The sequence below is a fragment of the Oncorhynchus masou genome, chromosome 29, assembly GCF_036934945.1.
Source record: "Oncorhynchus masou masou isolate Uvic2021 chromosome 29, UVic_Omas_1.1, whole genome shotgun sequence".
Classification (NCBI taxonomy): domain Eukaryota; kingdom Metazoa; phylum Chordata; class Actinopteri; order Salmoniformes; family Salmonidae; genus Oncorhynchus; species Oncorhynchus masou.
Genome location: NC_088240.1, coordinates 3,737,591 through 3,761,415, shown reverse-complemented (window position 1 = coordinate 3,761,415; position 23,825 = coordinate 3,737,591). Strand labels below are relative to the sequence as shown.

General features: G+C 44.1%; 1 protein-coding gene across 1 annotated transcript in view; it reads left to right on the top strand.

Moving 5' to 3' along the window:
- Window positions 1-23,825, top strand: part of LOC135521395 (zinc finger protein 804A-like) — a 145,418-nt gene that overhangs the window by 106,234 nt on the left and 15,359 nt on the right. The window contains exon 2 of the mRNA XM_064947296.1: window positions 18,526-18,675. Coding sequence (XP_064803368.1) covers window positions 18,526-18,675 — 150 coding nt within the window. The remainder of the gene's footprint in view (window positions 1-18,525; window positions 18,676-23,825) is intronic.

Sequence of the window (23,825 nt, the reverse complement as noted above, 5' to 3'; positions counted from 1 at the left end):
CACAAAACCATTAGAGTGACCATGAACCCTGTTACATCTATATATATCTACCCCCCAGTCACAAAACCATTAGAGTGACCATGAACCCTGTTACATCTATATATATCTACCCCCCCCAGTCACAAAACCATTAGAGTGACCATGAACCCTGTTACATCTATATATATCTACCCCCCCCCCCAGTCACAAAACCATTAGAGTGACCATGAACCCTGTTACATCTATATATATCTACCCCCTCCCCCAGTCACAAAACCATTAGAGTGACCATGAACCCTGTTACATCGATATATATCTACCCCCCAGTCACAAAACCATTAGAGTGACCATGAACCCTGTTACATCAATATATATCTACCCCCCTCCCCCCAGTCACAAAACCATTAGAGTGACCATGAACCCTGTTACATCTATATATATCTACCCCCCCTCCCCCCAGTCACAAAACCATTAGAGTGACCATGAACCCTGTTACATCTATATATATCTACCCCCCTCCCCCCAGTCACAAAACCATTAGAGTGACCATGAACCCTGTTACATCTATATATATCTACCCCCCCCCCCAGTCACAAAACCATTAGAGTGACCATGAACCCTGTTACATCTATATATATCTACCCCCCTCCCCCCAGTCACAAAACCATTAGAGTGACCATGAACCCTGTTACATCTATATATATCTACCCCCCCTCCCCCCCAGTCACAAAACCATTAGAGTGACCATGAACCCTGTTACATCTATATATATCTACCCCCCCCCCAGTCACAAAACCATTAGAGTGACCATGAACCCTGTTACATCTATATATATCTACCCCCCCTCCCCCCAGTCACAAAACCATTAGAGTGACCATGAACCCTGTTACATCTATATGTTACATCTATATATATCTATCTACCCCCCCAGTCACAAAACCATTAGAGTGACCATGAACCCTGTTACATCTATATATATCTATCCCCCCCCAAGTCACAAAACCATTAGAGTGACCATGCACCCTGTTACATCTATATATATCTACCCCCCCAGTCACAAAACCATTAGAGTGACCATGAACCCTGTTACATCTATATATATCTACCCCCCAGTCACAAAACCATTAGAGTGACCATGAACCCTGTTACATCTATATATATCTACACACTCCCAGTCACAAAACCATTAGAGTGACCATGAACCCTGTTACATCTATATATATCTACCCCCCCCCCCCAGTCACAAAACCATTAGAGTGACCATGAACCCTGTTACATCGATATATATCTACCCCCCCCCCCAGTCACAAAACCATTAGAGTGACCATGAACCCTGTTACATCAATATATATCTGAACCCCCCTCTACCCCCCCAGTCACAAAACCATTAGAGTGACCATGAACCCTGTTACATCTATATATATCTACCCCCCCTCCCCCCAGTCACAAAACCATTAGAGTGACCATGAACCCTGTTACATCTATATATATCTACCATGAACCCCATCCTCCCCCCAGTCACAAAACCATTAGAGTGACCATGAACCCTGTTACATCTATATATATCTACCCATCCCTCCCCCCAGTCACAAAACCATTAGAGTGACCATGAACCCTGTTACATCTATATATATCTACCCCCCCCCCCCAGTCACAAAACCATTAGAGTGACCATGAACCCTGTTACATCTATATATATCTACCCCCCAGTCACAAAACCCTGTTACTATATCTACCCCCCCCCATCTATATAGTCACAAAACCATTAGAGTGACCATGAACCCTGTTACATCTATATATATCTACCCCCCAGTCACAAAACCATTAGAGTGACCATGAACCCTGTTACATCTATATATATCTACCCCCCAGTCACAAAACCATTAGAGTGACCATGAACCCTGTTACATCTATATATATCTACCCCCCAGTCACAAAACCATTAGAGTGACCATGAACCCTGTTACATCTATATATATCTACCCCCCAGTCACAAAACCATTAGAGTGACCATGAACCCTGTTACATCTATATATATCTACCCCCAGTCACAAAACCATTAGAGTGACCATGAACCCTGTTACATCTATATATATCTACCCCCCAGTCACAAAACCATTAGAGTGACCATGAACCCTGTTACATCTATATATATCTACCCCCCAGTCACAAAACCATTAGAATGACCATGAACCCTGTTACATCGATATATATCTACCCCACTCCCCCCAGTCACAAAACCATTAGAGTGACCATGAACCCTGTTACATCTATATATATCTACCCCCCCTCCCCCCAGTCACAAAACCATTAGAGTGACCATGAACCCTGTTACATCTACTCCCCCAGTCACAAAATCATATCTAAACCCTGTTACATCCCCCCAGTCACAAAACCATTAGAGTGACCATGAACCCTGTTACATCGATATATATCTACCCCCCCTCCCCCCAGTCACAAAACCATTAGAGTGACCATGAACCCTGTTACATCTATATATATCTACCCCCCCAGTCACAAAACCATTAGAGTGACCATGAACCCTGTTACATCTATATATATCTACCCCCCAGTCACAAAACCATTAGAGTCACCATGAACCCTGTTACATCTATATATATCTACCCCCCAGTCACAAAACCATTAGAGTCACCATGAACCCTGTTACATCTATATATATCTACCCCCCCAGTCACAAAACCATTAGAGTGACCATGAACCCTGTTACATCTATATATATCTACACACTCCCAGTCACAAAACCATTAGAGTGACCATGAACCCTGTTACATCTATATATATCTACCCCCCACAAAACCATTAGAATGACCAGTCACAAAACCATTAGAGTGACCATGAACCCTGTTACATCTATATATATCTACCCCCCCAGTCACAAAACCATTAGAGTGACCATGCACCCTGTTACATCTATATATATCTACCCCCCCCGTCACAAAACCATTTGAATGACCATGAACCCTGTTACATCTATATATATCTACCCCCCCCAGTCACAAAACCATTAGAGTGACCATGAACCCTGTTACATCGATATATCTACCCCCCCTCCCCTCCAGTCACAAAACCATTAGAGTGACCATGAACCCTGTTACATCTATATATATCTACCCCCCAGTCACAAAACCATTAGAGTGACCATGAACCCTGTTACATCTATATATATCTACCCCCCAGTCACAAAACCATTAGAGTGACCATGAACCATGCAGGCCAGATGAATCACTCACAGATAACATGATGGATCAATACTGATGACCCTATCCTCTCTGAGACTCCTGACCCCTGATCGACAAAGCAATGAGCAGCATTAAATAGCATAATGATATTCCACCGCTTTTAATGCTGTGCTGTTTTTTAAAGGCACATCTAAGAGCGATCACACTACATTGTGTATTTTAGAAGTTTATAAAAGAAAGTGAATCTGTTTAACTGTCAAGTCTAGTCCTTCGTACCGTTGACATTTTCAATATTACCGTGTAATGTTCTTAGGGATTAATCTTTTGCACATAGCTACACATTTCAAGTTAAAGAGGCAAGGTGATTCTTTCATTTTCTGACTTTTATTTCCTTTGGTTTGTCTTTATTTAGTATGGTCAGGGCGTGAGTTGGGGTGGGCAGTCTATGTTTGGTTTCTGTTTCGGGCCGAGTATGGTTCTCAATCAGAGGCAGGTGTCGTTAGTTGTCTCTGATTGAGAATCATACTTAGGTAGCCTGGGTTTCACTGTTGGTTTGTGGGTGTATGTTTCCGTGTCAGTGTTTGTCGCCACACGGTACTGTTTTTGGTTTCGGTTCATGTTCACGTTTATTGTTTTGTTTTTCATAGTGTTCAGTTTATTGATGAAAGTAATCATCATGAACACTTACCACTCTGCATCTTGGTCCGGTCCTTACTCCTCTTCAGACGAAGAGGAGAAAGGCCGTTGCAGATTCATTTAACTCACTTCGTAAACTGTTTTTATTATTGTCACGTGTACCTATGATGAAAATTACAGGCCTCTCTCATCTTTTGAAGTGGGACAACTTGCACAATTGGTGGCTGACTAAATACTTTTTGTCCCACTGTATATAATTAAGCATTAATAAGATGCTACAATGATTTTTTTATTTTAATTTTTATTTTTTTTTATTTTACTCACAGATTATATCAGACTTCTTACCGCTCATAGTTTTCCTAGGTGATATATGTAAACAGGCAGGAGACCGGAAAATACGCCCTAATACATTCAATCAAGTAAAGTTTGTTTTGCAATGAGGACTTTAACAGTGATTGTCAGAAGTGCGGAGGAGGAGGAGGTGACAAACGCTTCACCTCCTCTCTTGCCCTCTAGAAGGAACAATTAGTGTCCAGTCTCTAGAAGGAACAACTAGTGTCCAGTCTCTAGAAGGAACAACTAGTGTCCAGTCTCTAGAAGGAACAACTAGTGTCCAGTCTCTAGAAGGAACAACTAGTGTCCAGTCTCTAGAAGGAACAACTAGTGTATCCCAGCAATTTGGACTCTGTAACTCTGTATCCCAGCAATTTGGAGGCAACATCTCTAACGTACCCATTCATTTATTAAACAACCCCCAAAAAATGTTGAACTCAGCATCGAGCTGCTCCATTCCTCTTCCAGGCTTTGTATGTCATCATTAAGTCAGTATCAGCCAGCTTGTCACTCTATAGATGTGGTCCAATGTGCAACACCGAAACAACACCTAATGCATTTGTTTCAAAAGCTTGTCGACTCAGTATAAAATGTTCTACCTGCAGCAGACACACACAGGGTATTGCGGTTCAATGAAACAATATACTGTAACTACTCAAAAGTCCACGTTGGTTGTTTCTCAATCGTCTGTATTGGTTGTTTCTCAATCGTCTGTATTGGTTGTTTCTCAATCGTCATCTTGGTTGATTCTGAAACATCTGTATTGGTTGTTTCTCAATTGTCTGTATTGGTTGTTTCTCAATTGTCTGTATTGGTTGATTCTGAAACATCTGTATTGGTTGTTTCTCAATCGTCTGTATTGGTTGATTCTCAAACATCTGTATTGGTCGTTTCTCAATTGTCTGTATTGGTTGATTCTCAAACATCTGTATTGGTCGTTTCTCAATTGTCTGTATTGGTTGTTTCTCAATCGTCTGTATTGGTTGATTCTCAAACGTCTGTATTGGTATTTTCTCAGTCATCTGTATTGGTTGATGCTCAATCGTCTGTATTGGTTTTTTCTCAATCGTCTGTATTGGTTGATTCTGAAACATCTGTATTGGTTGTTTCTCAATCGTCTGTATTGGTTGATTCTCAAACATCTGTATTGGTTGTTTCTCAAATGTCTGTATTGGTTGTTTCTCAAACATCTGTATTGGTTGTTTCTCAAACATCTGTATTGGTTGTTTCTCAAATGTCTGTATTGGTTGTTTCTCAAATGTCTGTATTGGTTGTTTCTCAAACATCTGTATTGGTTGTTTCTCAAACATCTGTATTGGTTGTTTCTCAAATGTCTTTCTCAAATGTCTGTATTAGTTTCTCAAAATCTGTATTGGTTGTTTCTCAATCAACTGTATTGGTTGTTTCTCAAACATCTGTATTGGTTGTTTCTCAAACATCTGTATTGGTTGTTTCTCAAATGTCTGTATTGGTTGTTTCTCAAATGTCTGTATTGGTTGTTTCTCAAACATCTGTATTGGTTGTTTCTCAAATGTCTGTATTGGTTGTTTCTCAATCATCTGTATTGGTTGTTTCTCAAACATCTGTATTGGTTGTTTCTCAAACGTCTGTATTGGTTGTTTCTCAAACATCTGTATTGGTTGTTTCTCAAATGTTGTTTCTCAAACATCTGTATTGGTTGTTTCTCAAACATCTGTATTGGTTGTTTCTCAAATGTCTGTATTGGTAGTTTCTCAAATGTTTGGATTTGATTCAATCAGTAACTCAATTGGGAAAGTCCTTTATATTTCAATCGCGTTACAACACATGGATGAATGGATGGATGAAACTGAGCGCATGGTTCAAATATGTAACTCTCTTTTGCACAACATCGGACACTGCAATCCAAAAGGAAAGGTAACTTATGATGATAAACATCTAGATTTATCTAGATCAGTATAAGTCTCCTAGAACTCTAGATCAGTAGTAGTCTCCTAGACCCCTAGTAGTCTCCTAGACCTCTAGATCAGTATAAGTCTCCTAGACCTCTAGATCAGTAGTAGTCTCCCAGACCTCTAGACCAGTAGTAGTCTCCCAGACCTCTAGACCAGTAGTAGTCTCCCAGACCTCTAGACCAGTAGTAGTTTCTAGACCTCTAGACCAGTAGTAGTCTCGCAGACCTCGAGATCAGTAGTAGTCTCCCAGACCTCTAGACCAGTAGTAGTCTCCTAGACCTCTAGACCAGTAGTAGTCTCCCAGACCTCTAGGCCAGTAGTAGTCTCCCAGACCTCTAGACCAGTAGTAGTTTTCTAGACCTCTAGACCAGTAGTAGTCTCGCAGACCTCAAGATCAGTAGTAGTCTCCCAGACCTCTAGACCAGTAGTAGTCTCCCAGACCTCTAGACCAGTCGTAGTCTCCTAGACCTCTAGACCAGTAGTAGTCTTGCAGACCTCTAGACCAGTAGTAGTCTCCTAGACCTCTAGACCAGTAGTAGTCTCCTAGACCTCGAGATCAGTAGTAGTCTCCCAGACCTCTAGACCAGTAGTAGTCTCCCAGACCTCGAGATCAGTAGTAGTCTCCCAGACCTCTAGACCAGTAGTAGTCTCCCAGACCTCTAGACCAGTAGTAGTCTCCCAGACCTCTAGACCAGTAGAGGTCTCCTAGACCTCTAGATCAGTAGTAGTCTCCTAGACCTCTAGATCAGTAGTAGTCTCCTAGACCTCTAGATCAGTAGTAGTCTCCCAGACCTCTAGGTCAGTAGTAGTCTCCTAGACCTCTAGGTCAGTAGTAGTCTCCTAGACCTCTAGATCAGTAGTAGTCTCCCAGACCTCTAGATCAGTAGTAGTCTCCTAGACCTCTAGATCAGTAGTAGTCTCCTAGACATTTACATTTACATTTAAGCCAGTAGTAGTCTCCCAGACCTCTAGACCAGTAGTAGTTTTCTAGACCTTCTAGACATCCAGTAGATAGTCTAACACTATAGACCTCTAGACAACCAACACTATAGACACAATGCAGACCTCAAGATCAGTAGCCATCCAGTCTCCCAGACCTCTAGACCAGTAGCCAGTTAACCAACACTATAGACACAATGCAGACACTCTAGACCAGTAGTAGTCCAACACTAGACCTCTAGACCAGTAGTACTTGCAGACCTCTAGACCAATGTAGTAACTAGACCTATAGACACAATGTAGATCTAACACTATGGAGACAATGTAGATAAGTCTCACTATAGACACAATCTAGATAACCAGTATGGACACAATGTAGATCCCAGACCTATAGACCAATGTAGATAACTAACCTATAGACCAATGTAGTAACTAGACACAATGTAGATAACACTAGACACAATGTAGATAACTAACACTATAGACCTTTCAATCAATGTAGATAACTAACACTAGACACAATGTAGATCAACACCATAGACACAATAGATAACTAACACTATGGATCAATGTAGTTACCCAGACACTGTAGACTAACAGTGGACACAATGTAGATAACTAACACTATGGACACAATGTAGATAGGTAACACAGTAGTAGATCTAACACTGTGGACACTCTAGATAACAGTGGACACAAGTAGATCTCCCAGTAGTCTCCTAGACCTTTCAATCAGTAGAAGTCTCCTAGACCTCTAGATCAGTAGTAGTCTCCTAGACCTCTAGGTCAGTAGTAGTCTCCTAGACCTCTAGATCAGTAGTAGTCTCCTAGACCTCTAGGTCAGTAGTAGTTACCCTAGACCTCTAGACCAGTAGTAGTCTCCTAGACCTCTAGATCAGTAGTAGTCTCCTAGACCTCTAGATCAGTAGTAGTCTCCTAGACCTCTAGGTCAGTAGTAGTCTCCTAGACCTCTAGGTCAGTAGTAGTCTCCTAGACCTCTAGGTCAGTAGTAGTCTCCTAGACCTCTAGGTCAGTAGTAGTCTCCTAGACCTCTAGGTCAGTAGTAGTCTCCTAGACCTCTAGAACAGACTGTTTCAAGTCCCAGACTGTTACAAGTCCCAGACTGTTACAAGTCCCAGACTGTTACAAGTCCCAGACTGTTTCAAGTCCCAGACTGTTTCAAGTCCCAGACTGTTTCAAGTCCCAGACTGTTACAAGTCCCAGACTGTTTCAAGTCCCAGACTGTTTCAAGTCACTAACTGTTTCAAGTCCCTGACTGTTTCAAGTCCCAGACTGTTTCAAGTCCCTGACTGTTTCAAGTCCCAGACTGTTTCAAGTCCCAGACTGTTTCAAGTCCCAGACTGTTTCAAGTCCCAGACTGTTTCAAGTCCCAGACTGTTTCAAGTCACTGACTGTTTCAAGTCCCAGACTGTTTCAAGTCCCAGACTGTTTCAAGTCCCAGACTGTTTCAAGTCCCAGACTGTTTCAAGTCCCAGACTGTTTCAAGTCCCAGACTGTTTCAAGTCCCAGACTGTTTCAAGTCCCAGACTGTTTCAAGTCCCAGACTGTTTCAAGTCCCAGACTGTTTCAAGTCACTGACTGTTTCAAGTCCCAGACTGTTTCAAGTCCCAGACTGTTTCAAGTCACTGACTGTTTCAAGTCCCAGACTGTTTCATAGGTAATGAAAACACTGACACTTGGAACTTGGTGGAACTTTCTTCTAGATTTCTACATCTCCCATGTCTACATGCTGTCTATATGTATTAGCTATGACCACTCACTCATGCAAAGTCAAACAGCAGGTTTGTAGTTATCCGTCTCCCTTTGGCACTTCTACCAAATGGTTGAACAGCATACCTGAGTTTATAACAGCATTTTCTGAATACAATTTGCAAAGCTAATAATTTCAGTTATCTATTTCCTGCTAAATTATGCAAGCATCTCTGAAAGTATAATAGTTTAGAAATAAATTATATTTCTATTTTCCTTTGGCAATATGTCATTTTAAGGGGGTTCTAGATTTATTCACGAATGAATAAATATGAACTCTCCAGATCTTTATTCATTTTCATAATATAATATTATAATATTATAATATTATGACTCCTGGTTATCAACCTCTGGCTTGTTAGGCTAAATTTTTATTTGAATTCCACCCCCCCCCTCCACCTTTTCTGTGGAAAAACATCAATCAAAACAAAGATTGACTTTCGAAAACGTATCTATTCCATCAGTGTGTTGTGATACACCTTAACACAGGGTTGCGTTGTCTTTACACTCCCACCCTTTTCCAAACCCCTTGTGATCCTCCTATCCTCCTCCTCAACCTTGAGTAGAGGTCACCCATCAATATCAGTGAAAACAAGTGTGATGGTCAAACAAGCGCGATGGCCTACGTAGGCAAGACCATAGCGTTATCTCACTCCCGGTTGGCTACACCACATGAAGGTACTAATATCACATGTTATACTTCATGTTACATTGCAGCAGAGTTGTTCTTGTGTACTCTATTCTTCTTCCTACAGTAAGTGTGCTTCTACTTATACAGTTGTAGTCTGCAAGCATGCAGCCCCTGTGTGGCAGCTCTGTTGGGATTTGTTTTACGACACCCCGTAATCCTCTGGTTTATAAATACTCACGTCTTTTGATGTTCTAATGTAATGCCTGATTGGAAATAACTCAAACAAAATTAAACAAAAGAGGCAAATGTTTCAAAACGGTAGCTAAATATATTCGTTTTCACACAGCATCAGCTTTAGTCAATGAGACAGGGTTAAACAGCGTGAGATTATGTTCCATAGTAGTCCATGTCTGGGGCCTCTCTGTGCTCTGAGCTCAGGGGAATAACACAATTACCTTGATTAATAATAATACACTTCTCTCAGAGGGAGGGAGAAAGGGTCTGGAGCTGTGCAGTGTCCTGTGGGTTAGCATTAGCCTCTGCAGAGGGACGGATCATGCCGTGTGGGTTAGCATTAGCCTCTGCTGAGGGAAGAATCATGCCGTGTGGGTTAGCATTAGCCTTTGCTGAGGGAAGAATCATGCCGTGTGGGTTAGCATTAGCCTCTGCTGAGGGAAGAATCATGCCGTGTGGGTTAGCATTAGCCTCTGCTGAGGGAAGAATCATGCCGTGTGGGTTAGCGTTAGCCTTTGCTGAGGGAAGAATCATGCCGTGTGGGTTAGCATTAGCCTCTGCTGAGGGAAGAATCATGCCGTGTGGGTTAGCATTAGCCTTTGCTGAGGGAAGAATCATGCCGTGTGGGTTAGCATTAGCCTTTGCTGAGGGAAGAATCATGCCGTGTGGGTTAGCATTAGCCTCTGCTGAGGGAAGAATCATGCCGTGTGGGTTAGCATTAGCCTCTGCTGAGGGAAGAATCATGCCGTGTGGGTTAGCATTAGCCTCTGCTGAGGGAAGAATCATGCCGTGTTGGTTAGCCTTGAGCTCTGGTAAGGGCCAAACATGTAGGTTAGCGTTAGCCTCTGCAGAGGAAAAATCATGCTGTGTGGGTTAGCATTAGCCTCTGCAGAGGGAAAAATCATGCCGTGTGGGTTAGCATTAGCCTCTGCTGAGGGAAAACTCATGCCGTGTGGGTTAGCATTAGCCTCTGCAGAGGGAAAAATCATGCCGTGTGGGTTAGCATTAGCCTCTGCAGAGGGAAAATCATGCTGTGTTAACCTAGCGCTGTGCGGAGAGAGCAGGGACAAACCCATCACACGAACCTCCATATCTAAACTGACAGATAAAGCTGTCACACTACCAGACGTCTGATCTTTCTACAGACAAAGTGTGAAAACCCTGACAGATGAACGCTGTATGTTCTTTATAGCTTCATGTTACTGTTCTCTTCCCTGCACATATCAGATAACAATGGTATGGAATGTTCTCTTTTCCTGCACATATCAGATAACAATGGTATGGAATGTTCTCTTCCCTGCACATATCAGATAACAATGGTATGGAATGTTCTCTTTTCCTGCACATATCAGATAACAATGGTATGGGTTAGCATTAGCCTCTGCTGAGGGAAGAATTATCCGTGTGGTTAGCATTAGCCTCTGCAGGGAAGAATCATGCCGTATGGAATGTTCTCTTCCCTGCACATATCAGACAACAATGGTATGGAATGTTCTCTTTTCCTGCACATATCAGACAACAATGGTATGGAATGTTCTCTTCCCTGCACATATCAGACAACAATTGTATGGAATGTTCTCTTCCCTGCACATATCAGATAACAATGGTATGGAATGTTCTCTTCCCTGCACATATCAGACAACAATGGTATGGAATGTTCTCTTTTCCTGCACATATCAGACAACAATGGTATGGAATGTTCTCTTCCCTGCACATATCAGACAACAATGGTATGGAATGTTCTCTTTTCCTGCACATATCAGACAACAATGGTATGGAATGTTCTCTTTTCCTGCACATATCAGACAACAATGGTATGGAATGTTCTCTTTTCCTGCACATATCAGACAACAATGGTATGGAATGTTCTCTTCCCTGCACATATCAGACAACAATGGTATGGAATGTTCTCTTTTCCTGCACATATCAGATAACAATGGTATGGAATGTTCTCTTCCCTGCACATATCAGACAACAATGGTATGGAATGTTCTCTTCCCTGCACATATCAGACAACAATGGTATGGAATGTTCTCTTTTCCTGCTATAGAGGCAGACTGAAAACCCTTTAGAGTGACTGACAGACGGCTGCTTTAAAGCTCGGTTCTCCTTTCCTGCTACAGAGGTACCATTTGAGTCCTAACCCTCTGTGTTCTGCAGTTTAGTCCCTGGGGGAGTGAAAGGGGACCTTTTCTGAGGCTACCACTGCCAGAACAGTGCGGTGTAACTAGCGAGATCTATCATTTATTCCCCGACAGTGATTAGATCTGTCATTTATTCCCCGACAGTGATTAGATCTATCATTTATTCCCCGACAGTGATTAGATCTGTCATTTATTCCCTGACAGTGATTAGATCTATCATTTATTCCCCGACAGTGATTAGATCTGTCATTTATTCCCCAACTGGGATTAGATATATCTGCAGTGTAAATGACTTCACAGCTTCACTCTACTTCCTCAGCCACCATTTTTGTTGTTGTTGTTTAATTGCCTAAACTCTGTTTTGTTCTCCTCCCCTTCACGCCTCTCCCCTCCTCTCCCCTCCACTCCCCACACGTTAGAAAGATACAGTAGATTGAGGTTAATAAGTCCTCATTAAAGATTTACTGATGACTTTGCCTTTTTGAACTCTTGAATCAACTTCATATCAGGGAAGATTTTTTACTATAAAGCTGACATAACACTTCAATCCCCACATCAAATCCAAACAAATGTTATTCATCACATGCTTTTTATTTGACAACAGGTGTACTGTATATTTAGGGCGGCGGGAAACCTAGTGGTTAGACCGTCTGGCCAGTAACCAAAAGGTTGCTGGATCGAATCCCCCAAGTTGAGAAGGTAATAATATGTCATTCTGCCCTCTGAACAAGGCAGTTTAACCCACTGTTACTCGGTAGGCAGTCATTGTAAATAAGAATTTGTTCTTAACTTCTTGAAACTCCCCATCCCGGATCCGGGTTTGTGACTAAAGCCTCAGGCTCATTAGCATAACGCAACGTTAACGATTTCTGAAAATCGCAAATAAAATGAAAATAATGCGTCTGCTCTCAAGCTTAGCCTTTTCTTAACAACACTGTCATCTCAGATTTTCAAAATATGCTTTTGAACCATAGAAATTGACTAATTTGTGTAAGAGTATGCAAAGCTAGCATAGCATTTTGAGTAGCATTTAGCACGCAACATTTTCACAAAAACCAGATAACCAAATAAATAAAATCATTTACCTTTGAAGAGCTTCTGATGTTTTCAATGAGGAGACTCTCAGTTACATACCAAATGCGCAGTTTTTCCTGAAAGCGTCTGTGTGTAGGAGAAATCGTTCCGTTTTCTACATTGCATCTGGCTACCGAAACGAACCGAAAATTCAGTCACCTACAACGTAAAACTTTTTCCGGATTAACTACATAATATCGACCGAAACATGGCAAACGTTGTTTGGAATCAATCCTCAAGGTGTTTTTTCACATATCTCTTCATTGATATGCAGTTCGTGGAAGCTTGCTTTCCTCTCTGTATCGCATGGAAAAATACTGGCAGGTGACTTTTGCTCACCAATTTCGGCGCAGGACACCGGGCGGACACCTGGTAAATGTGGTCTCTTATGGTCAATCTTCCAATGATCTGCCTACAAATACGTCACAATGCTGCAGACACCTTGGGGAAACGACAGAAAGGGCAGGCTCATTCCTCTCGCATTCACAGCCATATAAGGAGACAATGGAAAACAGAGCCTCAAAAATCCTTGTCATTTCCTGGATGCCATCTCATCTTGGTTTTGCCTGAAGCTCACGTTCTAGGGCACGCACAGAGAATATCTTGGTATTTCTGGACACGTCAGAGTGTTTTCTTTTGAATGCTATCAATTATATGCATAGTCGAGCATCTTTTTGTGACAAAATATCTTGTTTAAAACGGAAACGTTTTTCATCCAAAAATGAAATAGCGCCCCCATAGATGTAAGAGGTTTTTAACTGACTTGCCTAGTTAAATAGAAATAAAAATACCATTAAACTTTGAGAGTCTATTGTCAAAACTGTGCATCAAACTAATTAACATAATACAAAACAGAACCATCAAAATCTGTCCGTTTAAACTATAGATATCTGTTATTTTGCATGGGCTGCATCTCAATCAGGTAAACCATGTGTTTGATACCGTTCCACTAATTCCACTCCAGCCTTTAGTACAAGCCCATCTTCCACAATTAAGGTGCCACTAAACTCCTCAATCCAAACCGCCGGAATGGTTGGATCTAATAACTAAAAGAAGGGACTCTCACAAACACGATGGTATTCTCTATTTTGCTCTACCACCCCCACGAGCCCCATGCGACTCATCTGAAGTTGGTACCATCGCCCTTTGAAGCAATTTCCAAACTAGGCAAACACATTTGAAGAAGACAATGCTCTGATCATTGTCTGAACGCGCCCAACCACAGGAGGCTTGTGGTACCTTAACTGGGGAGGACGGGATCATAGTAATGTCTAGAACGGAATGAATGGAATGGTATCACGAATGCACAAATTGTTGAAAGTCAAATGTTTGTTGCAGAACGTTTAGTATAACTGGCTAGAGTCTATTTGTTTCATTTTACTGATTTGTTTTACAGTTTCTCTGCATGTAAATCATTATCTCTGACTTGGATTCTGTTACTTTGCCTGTAAATCATTATCTCTGACATGGATTCTGTTATTCTGCCTGTAAATCATTATCTCTGACATTAATTCTGTTGCTATGTAAATCATTATCTCTGACATGGATTCTGTTTCTGTGTAAATCATTATCTCTGACATGGATTCTGTTGCTATGTAAATCATTATATCTGACATGGATTGTGTTGCTATGTAAATCATTATCTCTGACATGGATTCTGTTGCTATGTAAATCATTATCTCTGACATGGATTCTGTTGCTATGTAAATCATTATATCTGACATGGATTCTGTTGCTATGTAAATCATTATCTCTGAAATGGATACTGTCACATTGTTTTCTTCTCATTGGAGGCTTCTCCCGTTCAGAGGGAAAATGTAGCATTTTGTGCAGGAGCTGTATTTACAACGCTCTCTTCCAGGACAATGTGGACCAACCGGTGTGAACCAACCGGTGTGGACCAACCGGTGTGGACCACCTGGTGTGGACCAACAAATGTGGACCAACCGATGTAGACCAACCGGTGTGGACCAACCGGTGTGGACCAACCAATGTGGACCAACTATTGTGGACCAACCAGTGTGGACCAACCAGTGTGGACCAACCAATGTGGACCAACCAATGTGGATCAACCAATGTGGACCAACCAGTGTGAGCCAACCAGTGTGAGCCAACCAATGTGGACCAACCGGTGTGGACCAACCGGTGTGGACCAACCAATGTGGACCAACCGGTGCGGACCAACCGGTGCGGACCAACCAATGTGGACCAACCAGTGTGGACCAACCAGTGTGGACCAACCGGACTTCTGATGCAACACATGTTTGCTGGCAGAGGACCGTAGGGATAGAAGTGGCTACTCTTATTAACAAACAGATGAATAACTTGCACAACCCCGGGGGAATATGCACACCGCCTGTCTTAATATAATAATATATCCCATTTAGCAGACGCTTTTGTCCAAAGCGACTTACAAGTCGGCTGGGGCCACTACTTTTACATATGGGTGGCCCCAGCGGGAATCGAACCCACGACGCTTGGCGTTGCAAGCGCCATGCTCTACCGACTGAGCCACACAGGACTTCTCCTTCTCTGCTTCACAGGATGCAGGATGCCGATGTGTTGAGAATATCACCGCCATGTCAACTCTGATTGACTGAATGGCCAATGTTTTCCGGTGACCTCCGGTGACCTTTCCCCAAAGAAGTTTCCGCCCAGGAAACTGGAGTAGGACCATCACTTCTCACTCATTTAGTGGATCATGCTGTCACCCTTCCTGCTGCCCAAACGTGGAAGCACTTCACCCAACCTTAGAGGAGGGAAGCGGCCTGTGGGGTCTTCTTTGGCATTGGGAAGCAACGACACAAATCCAGTTGTCAAACAGCTTCGCCCCCTCCTGGCTTCGGAGTTTAGAGCACTATCGTCCCCTTTCCTGACACCTTCCTAGTGGGATTTGCCTCAGATTCTGCCTTAGGCTCAGATCATCGGTCCTCTAGGGTGCCTGACGCGTGGGCTCCTCCATCAGCCACAATGGGTTTTGCGGCCGGTACTCGTAACATAACAACATAATAATACAAAAATATCCATGTTACATGTTATTGACACAGACCGGTACTCATAACATAACAACATAATAATACAAAAATATCCATGTCACATGTTATTGATACAGATCGGTACTCGTAACATAACAACATAATAATACAAAAATATCCATGTTACATGTTATTGATACAGACCGGTACTCGTAACATAACAACATAATAATACAAAAATATCCATGTTACATGTTATTGATACAGACCGGTACTCGTAACATAACAACATAATAATACAAAAATATCCATGTTACATGTTATTGATACAGACCGGTACTCGTAACATAACAACATAATAATACAAAAATATCCATGTTACATGTTATTGATACAGACCGGTACTCATAACATAACAATATAATAATACAAAAAGATCCATGTCACATGTTATTGATACACACCGGTACTTGTAACCTAACCAAATAATCCATAATATATATATCCAAGTTCCTTGTTATTGATACAGGGTGGGACTTCTTGACAAAAGCAATGTGCCTACTTCCACACCTCATTCAAAGGCAGGGGCGGCAGTGGTTCGAGCGTTGGACTAGTAACTGGAAGGTTGCAAGTTCAAATCCCCGAGCTGACAATGTACAAATCTGTCGTTCTGCCCCTGAACAGGCAGTTAACCCACTGTTCCTAGGCCGTCATTGAAAATAAGAATCTGTTCTTAACCCACTTGCCTAGTTAAATTATATTAATAATATATGTTCTGTCTTTCCCGTTCACCCTCTGAATGGCAGACATACACAATCCATGTCTCAGCTGTCTCAAAGCTATACAGTCCTTCTTTAACCCCGTCTCCTCCCTTTTCATCTACACTGATTGAAGTGGATTTAACAAGTGACGTCAATAACATTCATTCATCTGCTCAGTCTGTCATGTAAAGAGCAGGTGTTCTTAATGTTTTGTACACTCAGTATGAATCCAGGTAACGCGGTAATATTGAATGCCTTTGATGCAATGCTAGTTCATGTTCCACATTTACCCCACCCATCCATTAGGAGCAATAGCCTGGTAATAGTTTAACAGTTTATCTCTGCGTGAACTGTGTCAATCAGGGTCACTTGTTTGGTGGTCTGATATAATACCTAGTGCATGCAGGGCATTTTCACAGCTTACCGGCTCTTTTGGATGCTTGGTGCGCTCACACACACACACACACACACACACACACACACACACACACACACACACACACACACACACAGAGAGAGAGAGAGACAGAGACACACACACACACACACACACACACCATTACATCTCTCTGGGTCTGTAATGGATTGTGATATCAGCGTAAAGTGGTAAGGTCCATGTCAGAACTAACCCCACACAATAGCCTGAGTGGGTTCTCTCCCCCGTTAATGACAATATTATCGCACAGCAATTTGAGGCACTTTGGCTCCCGAACTGATTGAGGGGGGGTTATAGAACCACGAAGCCTCTTCAGTTCAGATATGAGCCAACTGGACAAAATAGGCAGGATGAGACGTGATAGTTTAAAAGCAGAGGGTTTGAATCTGAACACTAGGCGTGTCCCCCAAATATAGTAACCCGTAGTAGGGCTCTTGTTACAAGTAGCGCAGTGTGCATAGGGGAACAGGTAGCCAGTTTGGACACAAGACCCATGTCCAATGAAAGTTCAGCTCGAGGTTAAAAACTCTTTCAGCTGTTTGATGTTGAGTCATATCGCTGTGTGAAAACGCACCGTTGAATTACATTTCAGGAAATAAAATCATGAGAAGCCCTGTTGTCCACTGGATGTTTATTTTCTACTTCGCCGTGGTGTGATTTTATCCTTTGAGGAGGATCTATGCAAAGGCTTCATTTTATGATAGTGATTTTTCACATCAGCACTAAGAATGAGATATAGTGTAAATAGATTAAAATCATGAATGGTGTTACTTTCTTCTTCTCTTGCCACGGGGATGTTTGAAGAGGAAACCTTTTGGGAATAGGAGGTTTAATACATATCTCTATCCAACAGAGCTTCCAATGTACGAGTTTCCATATATCCTGAGAGTGAAAGAAATTAGAATTGAAATATGATCTGTACCCTAGTGAAGGTAGTCTCATCCCCCATTTAGCTGTAAATCAATATTTAATACGAAATAATAAAATGAGAAAATGAGGATCTATATGAATTCAGGGGTTTTCAAGGAGCATTATATTGAAGGACCACAAATATCCCTCGCTGCAAATTATGCAAATAAATCAAGAGGACGTGAATAATGTGTCTGTGTTTAAATCTGTGGGTAAATAACATGCATCATAGTGTCATCTGTTTCTGTCTGAATTAAGCATCTGGTATAGCGTAGTAGAATAATATTGTCTCACCGAGAACACACCAATCACAGACATGTTGTCTCAGACCACACCAATCACAGACATGTTGTCTCAGACCACACCAATCACAGACATGTTGTAGAATTAGATCCCATCCCTGACACTGAGGAGATATAGAATTAGATCCCATCCCTGACACAGAGGAGATATAGAGTTTGATTCCCTCCTTGACACTGAGTTGAGATAGTTTGATTCCCTGACACTGAGTTGAGATAGTTTGATTCCCTCCCTGACTTGTGGTGGTGTTGTCCTTGTTGTTTCTTCCAGGACTACGCGGAGAAGGAGAGGACGACGACCATGGCCAAGGCCTTGGAGGACCTGAAGGCCAACTTCTACTGTGACCTGTGTGACAAGCAGTACTACAAGCATCAGGAGTTTGACAACCACATTAACTCTTATGACCATGCTCACAAACAGGTAATGGACCGCACACACACACACACACACACACACACACACACACACACACACACACACACACGGACAAATGGGGAAAAACTGTGTGACTACATATGTACTGTAACTAGTGACAACCACTCATTTGTTCAGTAGATATGTACTGTAACTAGTGACAACCACTCATTGGTTCAGTAGATATGTACTGTAACTAGTGACAACCACTCATTGGTTCAGTAGATATGTACTGTAACTAGTGACAACCACTCATTTGTTCAGTAGATATGTACTGTAACTAGTGACAACCACTCATTTGTTCAGTAGATATGTACTGTAACTAGTGACAACCACTCATTTGTTCAGTAGATATGTACTGTACCTATGAAATGGCCTTGCCGCTGCTGTTGTTGCTGTTACTGTTGTTGCTGTTTGCTGTTGTTGCTGTTAGCTGTTGGCTGTTGGCCTTTGGCTGTTTGCTGTTGCTGTTGTTGTTGTTGTTTTTGCTGTTGTTGGCTGTTGTTGTAGTTGCTGCTGTTTTTGTTGTTGCTCTTGTTGTTGTTGTTGCTGTTGGGTCTTGGCTGTTGGCCGTTGGCCGTTGGCAGTTGCTATTGCTTTTGTTCCTGTTCCTGTTGTTTTTGTTGTTGTGGTTGTTGTAGTAGTTGTTGTTGTTGTTGTTTACTGAGCCAGAGGTAAATCTTCTTCTAAACTTCCACGTGATATAAGTCTACTCTAAATATCGATGAACAGTGAGTTGTTTGATTCGATGCATATAACCCTTCCCTTTCTGCTTGTTCTATAGGCAATCTGAATAGTGTACCTATTGAACTGTACAAGAGGAGCCATTTCATTGGATAAAGCTTGATTGTCAAACATTTGACAACACACTGCTGAAGTCTCAGCAAAACATTTAACAGAAAACAACTAAACGTTGTCGGTTCTGTTTCGTTTCAAATATTTGTAGACGACAGTGTTGTTTTTTTCTCGACATGTATTGAATATTGGATAATGTTACCTAAAAGGGAATCGACATCAACGCTAACCGTTAAATAGCGAGTTTAAAGCTGTAATTCCTCCACTGGTCCTGCTTTCTGATGTGTACTGACCCCGTTGCTCTGGACTCGCACAGCACCTGAAAGCTAAAAGTCTCCTGGGTCGGTGCTGTGAACACCAGGGGCTCAGTCAACTATTGAAGCATCTACAACCCCCCTAACCCCCACCTCCACCCCCACCCCCACCCCCGTGAGCCCACTATTGAATGTAGCCAGCGTGAGAGAAGTGAACGCATGGATTTCTGGGGGATTTAGATAGAACCCCCTACATGCCAACACACGCAGGAAAGTGCTTTCACACACACACACACACACACACACACACACACACACACTGGGTCCATCGACTGGTTACTACACAGCCAGTATATAATAGACCACATCTACGTTTCTGCTTTGGTCCAGCCACATTCATCACACTATTAGGAACCACACAGCCAATGTCACACGGCCTCCTCCCAGAGGCTTGTGGTGATTACAATGCCCTGCAGAAAATATACTACAACCCTGCTTGGATGTTCAGTTGTGTTGTTCTGTTGTTCTGTTATTCAGTTCTGTTGTTATGTTCTTCAGTTCTTCAGTTCAGTTCTTCTGTTGTTCTGTTGTTCTGTTCTTCAGTTCTTCTGTTGTTCTGTTGTTCTGTTCTTCAGTTCTTCTGTTCTTCAGTTCAGTTCTTCTGTTGTTCTGTTCTTCAGTTCTTCTGTTCTTCAGTTCTTCAGTTTAGTTGTTCTGTTGTTCTGTTGTTCTGTTCTTCAGTTCTGTTGTTCTGTTCTTCAGTTCTTCTGTTCTTCAGTTCAGTTCTTCTGTTGTTCTGTTGTTCTGTTCAGTTCTGTTGTTCTGTTGTCATGTTGTTCTGTTATTCAGTTGTTATGTTGTTCTGTTGTTCAGTTGTTCTGTTCTTCAGTTCTGTTGTTCTGTTGTTCTGTTGTCATGTTGTTCTGTTATTCACTTCTGCGTTCAGTTGTTCTGTTATGTTGTTATGTTGTGCTGTTCAGTTGTTCTGTTATTCAGTTCTGTTGTTCAGTTGTTCTTTTGTTCAATTTTGTTGTTTAGTTGTTCTGCAATTCAGTTCTGTTTTCTGTTGTTCTGTTGTTCTATTGTTCTATTGTTGTGTTGTTCATGTGTTCTATTGTTCAGTTCTGTTGTTCTGTTGTTCAGTTGTTCACTTCAGATGTTCAGTTGTTCAGTTGTTCTGCTGTTCATTTCAGTTGTTCTGTTGTTCTGTTGTTCATTTTAGATATTCAGTTGTTCTGTTGTTTAGTTCAGTTGTTCAGTTGTTCTGCTGTTCATTTCAGTTGTTCTGTTGTTCTGTTGTTCATTTTAGATATTCAGTTGTTCTGTTGTTTAGTTCAGTTGTTCAGTTGTTCTGTTGTTTAGTTCAGTTGTTCAGTTGTTCTGTTGTTCATTTTAGATATTCAGTTGTTCTGTTGTTTAGTTCAGTTGTTCAGTTGTTCTGTAGTTCTGCCTCCAACCAAACGCCAGGGAGCTGGATGAGGATCAGAAACCAGAAACCAGAATATCCATCGAGTGAAGAAGCAGAGAACAGCCAGACCAGAATAATATCACTGTGGTGGTGGTACGAGAATAAAACGCCCATAGATAGCAGAGAACATCCAGACCAGAATAATATCACTGTGGTGGTGGTAGGAGAATCACTAGGAGAATCAAAACACAACCAAACACGTTCATAGCCCGTCTGGAACGAGAATACATCCTCTTAAAACTCTGACTTTCAAAAGTTAGGAGATGAAAAACATTTCAGTCTTAGGCTGAGAGACATTGATTACCCTCCCCCCTCCCCCTCCCCCTCCCCCGCCCCCCCCTCCCCCCTCCCCCCCCCCCCCGCCCACGACCCCCTCCCCTCCCCCCCCCCCTCCCCCTCCCCCTCCCCCTCCCCCTCCCCGCCCCCGACCCCCCCCTCCCCCCTCCCCGCCCCGTCTGCCCTCCCCCTCCCCCCCCCCCTCCCCCCTCCTCCCTCCCCCTCCCCCCTCCCCGCCCACCCCCCCCTCCCCCCTCCCCGCCCACGACCCTCCCCCCTCCCCCTCCCCGCCCACGACCCCCCCTCCCCGCCCCGACCCCCTCCCCCCCACCCCCCCCCCCCCCTCCCCTCCCCGCCCATGACCTCCCCGCCCACGACCCCCCCCCCTCCCCGCCCACGTCCCCCCCCCCTCCCCCTCCCCGCCCACCCCTCCCCCCCCCCCCCTCCCCGCCCCACCCCCTCCCCCTCCCCCTCCCCCTCCCCGCCCCGTCCCCCCCCCCCTCCCCGCCCACGTCCCCCCCCCCCTCCCCCTCCCCTCCACCCCCTCCCCGCCCACGTCCGCCCTCCCCCTCCCCCCCCCCTCCCCCCCCCCTCCCCGCCACGTCCGCCCCCCCCCCCCCCTCCCCCTCCCCGCCCACGTCCCCCTCCCCCTTCCCTCCACCCCCTCCCCCCTTCCCTCCACCCCCCTCCCCGCCCACGTCCGCCCTCCCCCTCCCCCCTCCCTCCACCCCCTCCCCGCCCACGTCCGCCCTCCACCCCCCCCCTCCCCCTCCCCCCTCCCCGCCCACGTCCGCCCCATCTCATCTCACCACCGTGTCGAAACGACTTCTACAAAAATGAGTTGAAAATGTGTGTATTTCAGTAGCACAGCTCTAAAACCCTGGCCGGTTTCCCCTGCGGATCACAGGAGATGAGGAATGTTTTGTCTAAGTCTGAGGTATTAGCGCCCTGTTCCACATGATGTAACCCAAGGCATCCTACTGCAACACAGGTCACCCCTCCTGTTCCACCAGTCGTTCAGAACTCAGGAAGCCTTTTCCAACGGTATCGCTTCGTGCGATCGATGGATAGCTACACCACCGACACTAATCATTGCACCTAACGCACCTGGGAATGTGATAAATATAGGAGATGCAAACCTGCCTGGTATTTTCTGCTGGCCAGCCAGTCAGCCAGCCAGCCGGCCAGCCAGCCAGTCAGCCAGTCAGCCAGCCAGCCAGCCAGTCAGCCAGCCAGCCAGCCGGTCAGCCAGCCAGTCAGCCAGCCAGTCAGCCAGTCAGTCAGCCAGTCAGCCAGCAAGCCAGCCAGCCAGCCAGCCAGTCAGCCAGCCAGCCAGCCAGCCAGCCAGCCGGTCAGCCATCCGGTCAGCCAGTCAGTCAGCCAGCCAGCCAGCCAGCCAGCCAGCCAGCCAGCCAGCCGGTCAGCCAGTCAGCCAGCCAGCCAGCCAGCCTGCCGGTCAGCCAGTCAGCCAGCCAGCCAGCCAGTCAGCCAGTCAGCCAGTCAGCCAGCCAGCACTGAGGCTGACAGAGACCAGTGTGGTGGTTAGGAAGGTTGACTGGACAGCCAGCCAGCCAGCCAGCCAGCCTGCCGGTCAGCCAGTCAGCCAGCCAGCCACCGGTCAGCACAGTCAGCCAGTCAGCCAGCCAGTCAGCCAGTCAGCCACACTGTAGTGTTAAACACCTTCCATAGAGGATCAGACAGCCAGTCAGCCAGCCAGCCAGCCAGCCAGCCAGCCTGCTCCCAGTCAGAGAGTCAGCTCAGCCAGCACATCTTTGCTATGATGGTACCCAGCCATACAGTGCACAACATTCCAGCCAGTGGGCCCAGTCAGCCAGTCAGCCAGCCAGGGTACTGGGTGGTATTTGGGATGAAGAGGATGTTAATACTGAAGTCTCAAACAGGAGAAGGTGTGTGGCGGTGCTAAAATATTTGTAACATCTCTCAACATGAGAGGAATGTTTCATGTTGGAGCTGGACTCCTCACGTTGTCTGTTGTAACCAATGTTGGGTCTAGACTCCTCAGGCTGTCTGTTGTAACCAATGTTGGGTCTAGACTCCTCACGCTGTCTGTTGTAACCAATGTTGGGTCTAGACTCCTCAGGCCATCTGTTGTAACCAATGTTGGGTCTAGACTCCTCACGCTGTCTGTTGTAACCAATGTTGGGTCTAGACTCCTCACGCTGTCTGTTGTAACCAATGTTGGGTCTAGACTCCTCAGGCCATCTGTTGTAACCAATGTTGGGTCTAGACTCCTCACGCTGTCTGTTGTAACCAATGTTGGGTCTAGACTAAAGGTCTGTTTAACAATGTTGGGTCTAGAAGGCCATCTGTTGTAACCAATGTTGGATCTCACCACATCACGC